Source organism: Phyllostomus discolor, chromosome 6, assembly GCF_004126475.2.
Source record: "Phyllostomus discolor isolate MPI-MPIP mPhyDis1 chromosome 6, mPhyDis1.pri.v3, whole genome shotgun sequence".
Taxonomy (NCBI): Eukaryota; Metazoa; Chordata; class Mammalia; order Chiroptera; family Phyllostomidae; genus Phyllostomus; species Phyllostomus discolor.
The window spans coordinates 97,070,227-97,082,871 of NC_040908.2; the positions used below are offsets into that span (position 1 = coordinate 97,070,227).

At 37.9% G+C, this 12,645-nt stretch overlaps 2 protein-coding genes across 7 annotated transcripts in view; one reads left to right on the plus strand and one right to left on the minus strand.

Annotated features, from left to right (window-relative positions):
- The window catches only part of CCDC82 (coiled-coil domain containing 82), a 31,953-nt gene extending 29,135 nt beyond the window's left edge, over positions 1-2,818 (minus strand). For 3 of the 6 annotated variants that reach the window (XM_028514473.2, XM_036028660.1, XM_036028664.1), the window contains exon 1: positions 2,488-2,818. The gene's annotated coding sequence lies outside the window, so the exon portion shown is untranslated. The other 3 variants (XM_036028663.1, XM_036028662.1, XM_028514471.2) reach the window with 3 other exon arrangements.
- JRKL (JRK like) lies at positions 2,665-11,776 on the plus strand. Its single transcript, XM_028514475.2, has 2 exons — positions 2,665-3,186; positions 3,600-11,776. Exon 2 carries the CDS (start codon positions 3,758-3,760, stop codon positions 5,330-5,332), a length of 1,575 nt encoding a protein of 524 aa, XP_028370276.1. The 5' UTR covers positions 2,665-3,186; positions 3,600-3,757; the 3' UTR covers positions 5,333-11,776.
- The last annotated feature ends 869 nt before the right edge of the window (positions 11,777-12,645 follow it).

The window sequence follows — 12,645 nt, forward strand, 5'->3', positions numbered from 1 at the left end:
TGGCCAAAGTTACCCTTTAAAAATATGTTACTCAAAGTGTTTTTTTTTTTGTATACCATACTGCTTCAAAATATGTCTACCCAGTTTCTCCTCCATGTTTTAAGCAGATTGCTGTTTTTTCTTTTTATTAAGTACCAAATAACTTAGCATCTTATACTTTGAAGCCATGTAGTATAAAGCAGTATTTTTTAGCACATATAGTTAAATTTGCATACTGTGTATCTGGTTTACACTGTACTGAGAATGTAAGGCTTTCTAATAAATCTGAATGAGGAAAATAATGAAAACAAGTTACAAAAACAAATAATAAATATGATTTCAGCAGATACACTAAAGCAAACATGGGCAATAGGAATATTAAAGTGAAATATTTTATTAGTACTCAAAAATGGTTTCATATATATCTTTCAGGATTATCTTACAGAACTATACCATGCTTGAAGAGACACTTGTAGTATCAAAAAATGACTCTATATCAATGATAAAATAATTAAGATGTTACAGTATAAAAATACCAATGATTATACAATTAAGCTATTAAAAAACCCTTTTCATATAGTAAATTTTCAGTGCATTTTCATAAATATTTTATATCTGACAATAATCCTAAAAGGAAGATATGATCATCTTTGGTTATAAAAATCTACACCAAGGACACAGAGTTTAAATGACTTACCCAAGATCACACAGCTTGTGAGAGAGACAGGAGGGATTAGAAACCAGGTCTCCTGATGCCCGGTCCGGTGTTACACAAATGACTGCTGTCAATATTATATTTGTACAAGGTAGTAAAAATTATGCCTTTAAAGGTCATTATTTTATTTCACATCCATGCTAAATTTTAGTTTCAGAAATTAATTATTAAAATAGTTTAAAGTTTACAAACATGCTTCTTTAATTATGTAACTGAATTCTGGTGTGTTAGGCCAGAAACTTCTGAAAATTAGTTATCCAATAGGAAAAAGAATGTACTAGAGAGATGAAAATTTGCAGACTTCCCTCTACCATCTTACTGATTATACCGATTGCAAATTTTAAGGGATCTCTCATTAGGTCAAAAAGCAAAAAATTCAAAATAACGCAGTTTCTAATGAGAAAACAATGTATTTTGGAAAATTTTAGTGTCGAATGTTTGAGAAGGTACATTTTATTTAATTAAAATAAGTCAAGTTTTATTTGGCCAACTGCCAAATTTTCAGGGTCTCTCATATTTCAAAATTACCATTTTGATCAATAATGTCAAAAATTCTGTTACTGAAAAAGGTAATTTGAATATGGTTGGCTCTTATTTTTGAAATTGCGGATACTTTTACTTTGTTAGCTGGGAGGGAGGGATGAAAGAATGATGACAGAAGGAAAAGGGACTGAACTGGACCTGAGAGAAATGAGAAGGTAAAGCTAGGTTATGGGAAAGACATTTCTTGGTTGTTAGAATTAAAGAAGAATACATGCAAATGGACGTAATATCTATATAAATGTTGAGTATACACTCAGTTTCTTGAAGTGAAAATTTAATGAAGCTTCTCAAATGACATCTTACCTTTAGGTAACAAGAAGAAAAAAAAAAAACAGACTCCAAACATAAAACATTAAATAAGTGAATAAGGATGATCAATATTATGACACCTTTGTGCTTCTTGGTTATCCTGTGAGAAGCACCTACATAGCTATAATGACTGCCAAAGAATGCAAAAGCGATAATCCGTATTGCTTGTGTTCTTTCTCTACCAGTTAACTATAAAACTAATAAAGGGTACTTTAATGCCGCCCGCATTTCTCATCAGAATACCCTTTTTTCTATATTTGAGGTTAATTAACCCTCAAAATAAGATTCATTCTAGGAATCACCTACTTGACCTATAAACAATGTTGGTGGCAGTTTACACTTTATGATCTGAAGCGCAGTAAAACCCTAGCCGTTACTTGAAATTCCATCAGGAGGGATACAATCCTATTTGTAAAACATCATCCCTCCTTTATGTTTGCTTATATATGACAGTTTAGAGGGAAACTTTAATAAGTCAAAGAAATAGTTATTTCATGCATTCCATGTGCCAGCACTCGAACCCCGAACTGTGGCATTACTAGAAGAAATCAACAGGGTCTCTGCTCCCAAGGAGTTCACAATCTGATGAAATTGCTACGGACATCAAACGGAGTCAGCACAATACATCACTTAAGGGCTATAGTAAATAAATTGATCATGTTTCTTCCATTGGTTGGGAAAACGAGCAGCACGCGACAGAACAGGAAATAGGAAAATATGAAGAAACACAAAAAGACAAGACAGCCAATGTCCGCCCACTTATTACCACGGTCCAACACTCCACAATTTCTCAGAACGGTTCCTGCGTCCCGGACAGCTATAGTATTCAATAAAACCTATAATACTGAAGGTAATCCGCTAAATCCGGCAGGGATGAGTGGCAGAAGGAGGAACAGATTCACTGGGGAGTAAACACCTGAGTTATTTTCAGAATTACAAACCTGGCTCTTGGGCGGGACGCAGATACCCGGAGCAGCACGCCTCCTGTCCGCTACTCAGCCCCTAGGAGGGAGGAGCGCCGTCGCTAGGGAACCTGGACCCTAGGAGCACCCTTCTCGGTGACGAGCGCAGGACGACACAAACCCCTAGACCTTAGAGCAGCTCCGCACTCACAAAACAAACAAGGGCAGGGTAAGGCCAGAATCCCGCCAAACCACAGCTCCAAGTCCGCGTAACAGTCCCGCCTGGCTCCCCAACACGGAACTACTGTGCACCCCGCCCCCTGCAGCGCAGCCCCGCCCGCGGAGGTTGCGCCCAAGGCTGTTCCACCCACCGGGAAGACAGCGCGGGAATTTTTATCCAGGCCTACAGCGAGGCGCGGCTTCCTCAGCCCCTCCCTTAAACCCTCAGCAACTGGAGCCGGCGCCCCAGCCAGTCTCCGCCCAAAGCTGGCCCGCGCCGCCCGCGCGCCCGCACCTTTCAAAGCGCCTCCGCCTCTGCCTCCGCCTTCGCCTTAGCTCCTGGGACTTCAGACAGGCGACGCCCTTGCATGTTCCGGAGATGAGGGGAAGTCCCTCCTCTGAGGGACAAGGGGCGGGGCCAGGCTGCGGGAGGGGGCTTCTTCCGGGAGCGTGTGCTGTGGGAGGAGCGGTCGCTGTGCGTTAGTCTAGGAGTGGTGCGGGCTCCTGGTTCCATCTGAGGTGGGGAGAGGGACCGGGCGGGCTCTGAGGGACCGGGAGGACTGTCCGGGCCAAGCCCAGTGCGGGGAAGTGGGGCTTGCGGTGGAAAGGGCTGGCTGCCGGGGAAGGAATCAAACAACCGTCCCCTTGGGGAAGGGAGCCCAGTACCGGCTCCCTGCCTCTTCCGCTCTATGCCTTAACTTTGGGGTGTGGCAAGGGTTAGAGACGGGTGTCTCCCTGTATCTGGGCGTGAAGGAGGTTTGTAGTCTCGTTGCGATCACAATCTTTCCCGCGACCACTGGGGGAATAAAACAAATGTTTATAATCCGGGTTATCCGCGGTGACTCGGGGCCTCCCCTACCGCCCACCTAAGTTAAAGGCCTGTTCCCTCAAACTTCCTTCCCTCTCACTTTCCTCTGTTGTCTCTCTGCCAGCCACGCCCAGCCGGGACAGATTCAGGCCCACCAGGTTCCTGGTAAGGCAGACATACTGAGTGTATAACAGCGTGTTCAACTGAATCTGTGCGACAGAGGATAGAAGAATTTTGTGGGCTGTTTCAGTGCGAGTGTGGGGAGAACCCCAGAACCTCACCATGTCTGGGAAACGGAAGCGAGTGGTGTTGACTATAAAAGATAAGCTTGATATAATAAAGAAACTCGAAGATGGAGGTTCTTCTAAACAGCTGGCAGTGATTTATGGAATTGGTGAGACAACAGTTCGGGATATAAGAAAAAATAAGGAAAAGATTATAACTTATGCGAGCAGTTCTGATTCCACAAGTCTTCTGGCTAAGAGGAAATCTATGAAGCCATCCATGTATGAGGAACTGGACAGAGCAATGCTGGAATGGTTCAACCAGCAAAGGGCGAAAGGGAATCCTGTATCCGGACCCATTTGTGCAAAAAGGGCAGAGTTCTTCTTTTATGCTTTGGGAATGGATGGCGATTTTAACCCCTCTGCCGGTTGGTTAACTCGTTTTAAGCAGCGGCACAGCATTAGAGAAATTAACATTAGAAATGAAAGATTAAATGGTGATGAGACAGCTGTGGAAGATTTTTGTAACAACTTTCGAGACTTCATTGAACGAGAGAATCTGCAGCCTGAACAAATTTACAATGCAGATGAAACTGGACTCTTTTGGAAATGCCTACCTTCTAGGACTTCAGTGATCAAAGGTAAATGTACTGTCTCTGGGCACAAGTCAATTGAAGAAAGAGTCACTGTCATGTGTTGTGCCAATGCAACAGGTTTACACAAACTTAAACTTTGTGTTGTGGGCAAAGCAAGGAAACCTCGCTCCTTCAAGTCAACTGACACCTCAAACTTGCCTGTCTCTTATTTCAGCCAGAAAGGTGCATGGATGGATCTTTCCATTTTCCGACAGTGGTTTGACAAGATCTTTGTGCCAGAAGTTCGAGAGCACTTAAGATCAAAAGGCCTGCAGGAAAAGGCTGTGCTCTTATTGGATAATTCACCAACACATCCAAATGAAAATGTCCTTAGGTCAGATGATGGCCAAATATTTGCTAAATATTTACCCCCTAATGTGGCTTCATTGATTCAGCCCTCGGACCAGGGTGTCATAGCAACAATGAAGAGGAACTATCGTGCAGGTCTTCTCCAGAACAATTTGGAAGAAGGTAATGACTTGAAATCATTCTGGAAAAAGCTAACTCTGCTAGATGCACTTTATGAAGTAGCAATGGCATGGAATTTAGTGAAGCCTGTTACCATTAGCAGAGCATGGAAGAAGATTCTCCCTACCATAGAGGAGAAAGAAAGCTTGGACTTTGATGAAGAAGATATTTCACTGGCTACTGTGGCCACCATTTTACAACACACCAAAGGATTGGAAAATGTGACTACTGAGAACATTGAAAAATGGTTTGAAGTGGATAGCACTGAACCAGGGTATGAAGTATTAACTGACAGCGAAATCATCAGAAGAGCTCAGGGCCAGACAGACGAATCCAGTGAAAATGAGGAGGAGGAAATAGAACTGATTCCAGAGAAACATATCAATCATGCAGCTGCTCTCCAATGGACTGAAAATTTATTGGATTATCTAGAACAACAAGGTGATATGATTCTGCCTGATAGACTGGTGATACGTAAACTTCGAGCCACCATCAGAAATAAACAGAAGATGACCAACTCGAGTCAATAATGACATTTCACTGTTTTTGTTTTGGTGACTGTGTAGATAACTTTTAACCTCTTTGCAATAATGGCTTTATTTTGTGTGTGTTCTGAATTCTCAGGCAGTCCTATCAAATACAGGTACAAAAATGTGTCTGAAGTGGTTTGAGGATTGTGCTTTGCACCTTCTGTGTCTCTTATCCTTTTACTTACGCAGATAATCTGAAGCTCGTTCTGTATGAATATAATTTACACATACATGTTTTCACTTTTGTAGATCTATAATTATCCCTTCCATAACAGTGGCATTCTCTAAATTTTCTAGCAAAAATTGAGCATTCTCCTAAAATCTTTTCTTTGATTTTTAACCACTGTCACAATAATCTTTTCTTGTGCTAATCCTCTTAAATGGTTATTTTGTGTATCTGTATGTGCTGCAAGTATGAGGAAATATCTATATTGTTAGATTTCAGGGTGATCTATAATTCAAAATGAAGTTCAATAATAAGGAGACAATGATTTATGAATTCCAAGAATAACAGAAAAATTTTTGGATGGTACTAGGGGGAGATTTTTTCTGGAAATGAAAGTAAATACAATATAGGAAGTGATTGCTCACTTAGAAAACTATTGGAAAGCAGATATATAAAAGATTGTAATCTATTCATTTGTAGAAAACTGGAAGTTGAAAATTTGGGGAACTTTATTTATACAAAGGGAAGAAATTGGGTTCTTTTGATTGGGTAACAGTATAGGTTTATTATTTATTCAACTAATTATAGTACAGGTTTTGTAATGTTACATGTGGTATTGTTTTTTGAGCTCCCACCTTATATGTGGGGGAACATCTTGGGAATTTGAAAGTTATTTTTTTTACTGTGTACTTAATATTACATGAAATTTGAAAAAAAGCTTGTCATACATTCCCCTTTTATTACATATGAAAAGAAAAAATAAAGTTTTTATTATTTTTAATAAGCCATAGGTTATAACTGTTTTATGAAGAGAGCAGAAATAATTAGGGAAAGTGCCAGATTCTTAGGAATTTCATCATTTATTATTTTGACACTTGTAAAACATTCTAGAATTTATCAAAATTTTGATAAATTTGCTTAGGAAATTTAGTATGTTTATTCAAGACATGAAAAAACATTACCTATGTGAGTATTAATTTAATTTATGATTTAAAAGCAAAGTGTGCCCATATTTAATGTTTTCACACTAATTTTTTAAGTACATTTTTAAAAAGTAGAATTAGTCATTTTTTAACTTTATCATTGAAATACGTTGCATTTTATAGTGCCTTCTTAGAATTCTAAAATTTCAAAAAGATTTTTCACTTCCCATAATTTCTGTTATCTTCATGGTATGTCCAGGTTTTTTTAAGGACATGTCTATGAGAATTTGAAAGTTGTTTGTGTTGCATGAATTGCCTCTGTGCACAGAGGGAAAGAAACATCAGAAGTTAACGTAGATATTGAAGCAGATAATTATATCTTCTATAAATTAATCATATGTAAATTGACTTTTCATTTTTCTAAAATGAAAATACTAAAAAGCTTCTTGGAATTTGTCTGGATTTGGTCACTTTTAAAATTAACCTTGTCTGTGAAATTCAGCTATATCATTGCCACCTAGTGGTTCAATTAACATAACTGTTAAGCTGTGTGGTTTTAAACTTTAGTATCTAGTAAAAGGTTCACTGTTTTGTGGCCTTGAGTGTGAATCTTATGACTCTTCTCTAGCCTGTGAGAAACTTTGCTTTCTTTGATTTGTAGCTATTTGCTCTTTTCTGAAGCTGCCAACACTGGTAAGCTAATAGTTCTGTTTTGGACCTTTCTATCCTTAAACAATTATAAAAGCTGCCAGTTATTGAATACTATATTATGTCCTAAGCAGTGTACTTATATAATCCTCAAATTGTGAATTATGAGGAAATACTAATGCTCAGCTCACACTCTTTAATTGCTGAAGATCATCCACTTGGCTACAGGTAAGAATTTAAACCCAGGTGTTTGATGCCAAAACCTGCGCTTATATAGGGTCCAGTAGAAGTAAGGCTTGCTTGAGTGTGGTTGGTAGGATATGTGAATGTCTTGCAAGAGATGGACAGCAATTTGAACATCTCACAAAAAATAATCATATGGTGTGCTTGAGTGTAATATTGTTATGTTACAGAATTACATACTTAATGATTTTGTAATAAAAGATTTTGTAATGAAAAATAGGGGCATTATTTGTGCCAGAACCTGTATTATCCAACCTAGGCTAACCCTTTTCAAGTCTTCAACATTTATTCCTTGCCACCACCTCTACCACATGGTACAGTTAACTGAATGTACTTAACTATTTTCCAGTGTATTTGTGGCAGCAACTGCCTTTTTCTTTACCCTTTTATGAGATTATTAGTCTTCCTTTTTACAACTATGTAGTGTCTCTATTTCCCTGTTTATGCACAACTTAACAGTATTTGGAACTTGCATCATCTGCTTTCAGGTTAGCTCTGCTCAATGAGGATCCTTTCTCACTTCCCAATTTAAAACCCACCACTGGGAAAAAGTTCAGCAAACATTATTTCTCTTTAGTTCATGAGGCATTCTGAAAGAGTTGGCACAGTACAGTACTAACATGAAAGTCTTGCTGGACAAAAGATACTGGAAAACATTGTTACCAAAGGCACATGAGCACGTATATACTCAGATCCACAGAGATCAAAAGGAGCAAATCAAGCCCCCAAACAAGATATGGGGAAGAGAAAAAAGGTTAGTTTCAAATAGGTAGTCAGAGAAGAAAAAAAATTTAAGGGATATGTGGCTTGCAGTGAGGTTCATTTAGTACCAAAATAGTAGTGATGTGGTTTCAGCATCCTAGCCCCAGGCTGACTAGTATGTGCTGCTCACTCATAGATGGACCCTGTCATCCCCCTTTGTTTTCCTTTTTTCAGTTATGGGATGTTAAGAAGTTAGTGCCACACTAAATGTTTCATCCATAGTTGGAACCATTTAATGGCTGATGCCAGAAGATGCTTGTGTACTTTATCTGCTGCAAAGTAAAAAATTCTTAGTGTGCAATTCTTATTCTCTTACTGTGCCACCAGTGGTTCTGTTTGGCTTTCCATTTCTCCACTAAATAATTAGTCATAGACATGTTCTCTAACCACCCTTGCCAGGTTTCTCCATTGATGAGCCTTGATACATCTCTCAGAAAACCAACTGTACATGAAAATATTTCTTTAAAATACACTCTTAGTAGCCAAGAACTCTGTAAGAGTAGGTTTACCTGCAGGGGTTGATGCAGAAAATTAGAAACTTGCTTTTCATGAGAGTTTTTGGGCCTTTTGGGAGTAGATGGGTGAGGGAAGTGGAATTCTTTGCCTGTTTTAAATTCAGTGAATCATTCTAAAGAGTCCTGCGTATACATAAATAGTTTCAAATACTTCTCTATTTAATGTTAGGAATTTGCATTAAATGTTGCATTTTTAAATAAATCATTTTAACCTTCAAAAAATCAGTGAATCAAGAATTTGTTGAGTTTTACTATATGTGTAGACTGTACTGGTGGTGGGTTTAGGAAAATGTAAAAAAGCGAAGACTGGTTCTTGTCTCTCAGGATCTTAAAATCAAGGTGGAAAAATAACACTTGGAAAAAAACCCCATCTGGTTTGTTTGTAAGCTCACATAGAACAGCTAACAATGGGGTAAGGATTATGTAAGGATACAACATGATGTATTTTGCTTATTCATCCCTTTGCTGGCTTCTCTATACATTTAAAACTTCTCTTTGTTTTCTTTAGTTTTTACTGCTCCTGGGTATCCATTTCCATTACCTGCATGCTTATGATCCCAAATCTATCTCTAGTCACTCTTTCTTCAGATGTCCAGATCTGTATCTTCAATTGAGTATCAGGGTTTAAGTTCAGAAAGGAAATTAAAATTATTTCTTCATTTCCCACCTATAGCAATCTCTTCTATCAGCATCCTAATGTCAGAGCCATCTAGATGGGCTAAAGATTTAAAATGATTTTTAACTGAATGCCAAATTTAAGTTTATCTACTTCAGTCTGAAATGAAAAAAAAAAAGGTAATTATCTACTTCTTTATCTCCTTCTTTATCACATATGTCCTTGACTCTGATCATTCCTTCCTATGGACAGCCACAAGTGGTTTCTGTTTTTGGTACCCTTGTTGCTGCTCAAGTAAAATTTAGTGTGTTGTGTTTAAATCCCTAACCTCCTTAAAAGTCCTTCACTTAAACTCCCAGGTGTGTCCAACCTGCAGCCTGCGGGCTGCATGAAGCTCAGGATGGCTATGAATGTAGCCCAACACAAAATTGTAAATTTACTTAAAACATTATGAGATGTTTTTGTGATTACGTGTTACCATGTATTTAATGTGTGACCCAATACAATTCTTCTTCCAATGTGGCCCAGAGATGCCAAAAGGTTGGACACTCCTGTTGAGACCAACTACACTATTTAGAAATGTCCTCTCATCTGTTTTTCCTATTTAAGGTAGCTGTCAAGTTTGCACAGTAACTAATGTCATGCAGTTAGAAGCTGGGAGTGAAAGAATGCCCAGTGTTTCTAAGGTCTCAGATTCTCTAAGACTTGTTATATTGTGGAGTGCTTTTTGTGATGTGTGGCTCTTAATAATGGACTATGAGATTAAGGACCATGGAATCAATGTTTTTGCAGCATACATTCAACAAATGTGTACTGAACAAATACTAATTGTACATTTTGTATGAGTAAGGCATTATATGGGATACATGAGTAAGATTATCTGCATTCAAAAAATGTACAGTGGAGAGGAAGAGACTTCAGGAAGAATGAATTAAGGGTTACATGCTGAAAGGGTGCAAATAAAAGATTCATTGATTTGGGTATGAGTGACATTAGATAGTATAATCTGATATGAGGAGTGGAATTATAAACAGTTGAGTTGATCTTGAAAAATAATAAATTTTCATAATGTTTTATTGTGTTCAGTTACTGCCAAATGTCCTCTGTGAAGGACATCCTCAGTTGGGAACTAACTGCTATAAACCTGTAAGCGCACAGGTATTTAGTCTACTTTCCAAGTTACTGGAGGCAATATTTTAAAAACTTTTTACTACTATTCCATCTTTCTAGCCTCTGATAGTAATTTTCCTGATGTCTGTTTCCTGATCACAAATTTAATGCCACAAATTTGAGATTTTGGTCATAGCAACACCCATTGATAGGTACAGATTTCTCTCTTGATCTGGGTAATTTAGCTGATAAGCCTCATAATTTTAGGGTTTTGTAATAAATGTATTTCAGCAGTCTTTTGATGACATAGGACTTGATCAGAGCACAATTTTTGCTCAAGTGGTGATTCATTGGCCCAGACTTCTTCCATCTTTTGATTTTTGCATTTGCTAGATGCTTAGAGTCTTCTGTATTCAGGTAGCAAATAGGAAAAGTAATAATGAAGAATATACACTATGTTTTTAGTTTCTTCTTTCAGAAGTGATATATATTTCAGTTCACATTCTAATGATGAGAACTAATCACCTGGCCCTACATTGATAGAGGGGGTTTTTGGAAATGACTCCCTAGCTAGTTAGCTGCTTCCTACTGACAGCTTTATACTATGGTAGGAGAAGGCACACATTTTATTGAAAGCCCTTTCTGAAATAAAAATAATGGATTTATTCTCAGGGAATCATTTACCCTTCCCTAATCTTTACTGAGTTTGTAGTCTTTTATGGAGGTGGTACTTTTCCAACTTTTGGTCATTCTTAAGTGTGAATTCCTTACTCTACAGCTGAAATTGCCCGAAAGACTATAATCTCTGCGTATACAGCATATGTTGTGGAAAGTATGAAAACATCAACTAAGATTTGGTGGGAACTAAAGAAACACTGGCTAACCTTTGGTTGGAGCCATTGATAATGAGAATAAGGAATGGGCATTATATCCTGCCAGACAGACAATTGAGTAGCGTATTTTCTGAGGGTGGATGCTCCGAATCCCTCCTCGTGTTACCAGCTACCAGGGATGTTGTCCTATGATTACCTCAAGCTCTGCTCCTGTTTGATGACGGGCCTCGTTTTCCCTTGTGACTAGCCTGGAAGGTGGTAGTATGTGTCTGGATCCTTGCACTAGGCCCTTGTTAGTTACACTATCTGGACTTCTGCTTCCAGTTTTCACTCTTCATTATACGGAACATGATTTTCTCACAATATATGGTCCTCCAAAAGTTTAGTTTCCTGTTCTGAGGATGGCTATACTGTACTTGCTTCATTTAAAAGTATAAATTGTCTATTTTTTATATGGTTGATGTAAGATGAGAATAGAGCATCTGCCATCTCCATTTATCTTGGTGTCAAAAGTCAGCAGTGTGTGGTCTTGGATGAATCTCTAAATCTCTCTGATTCAATGTATCTCTACAATGGGAACAATAATACAGATTGCTAAATGAGTGAAATAAAATAATGTATGATACTTGCCAACTGGTATGTTTGTTTTTATATTAATAGGAAGAATAAAGGAGAAAGGGAATCAAAGATGAGGAGAAGAGTGGGAGAGTAAGATAACAGAGAATAGGAATTTGTGGTTAGGAGGAGGGATTATACAGGTAGAAATTTGCAACTTTAGATTTATAATGTGTTAAGCCATTTTATACAATAGGGTTCTGACACAACTTTTTCAATGCTCTAAGCTGCTTTTTCTTATTATATGGGGACTAACCCTTTCATTCACAGCCACCTTTTTTAAATATTACAATTATATGATGTTTGTAGATTCTCAATTTGAAGACATCTCTGAAAGGGGGCATATCACTAAGTTGTAAACGTATCAAGGCAATAAAAGATCAATTGTGGTTGAAATCCCTTCCAGGTATACAAATCAATATTTTATTAAAAGATACAGTGTAAAGAAACAAATCTGAAAAGGAGAGATGGATAAGTGAAGGGCTATTGAATAGATTAGTGGCAAACATTTGTACAATCATTATCTGTTTCTGAATGAGGAAAATGTGTAAAAAACATAAACATGAGTGATAACTGATGGCAGATTTGTTTTTTAAAACTATTTTTGAAAATATGATCATGTTGAAATGACTTCAAGTTGACTGAGAGCAGCTGTGTGGTTTCCCTTACCACTAAAAAACAGTAGCAGTAGGAATCTACCTTTTCATTAGTAGCATTTTGACAACAGATGATGGAGATGCTTGATATTTGATGCCATTCTGAAATTATGAGAATAAATGCTATTAAGAACCAGTAGCTCTTCTGTTTTCCCCTTTATACATAGTATCTTTTGTGTGTCTGACAAAGTATCTTCCTTCATAGTAACCTTGCTGTTGGCTAGAG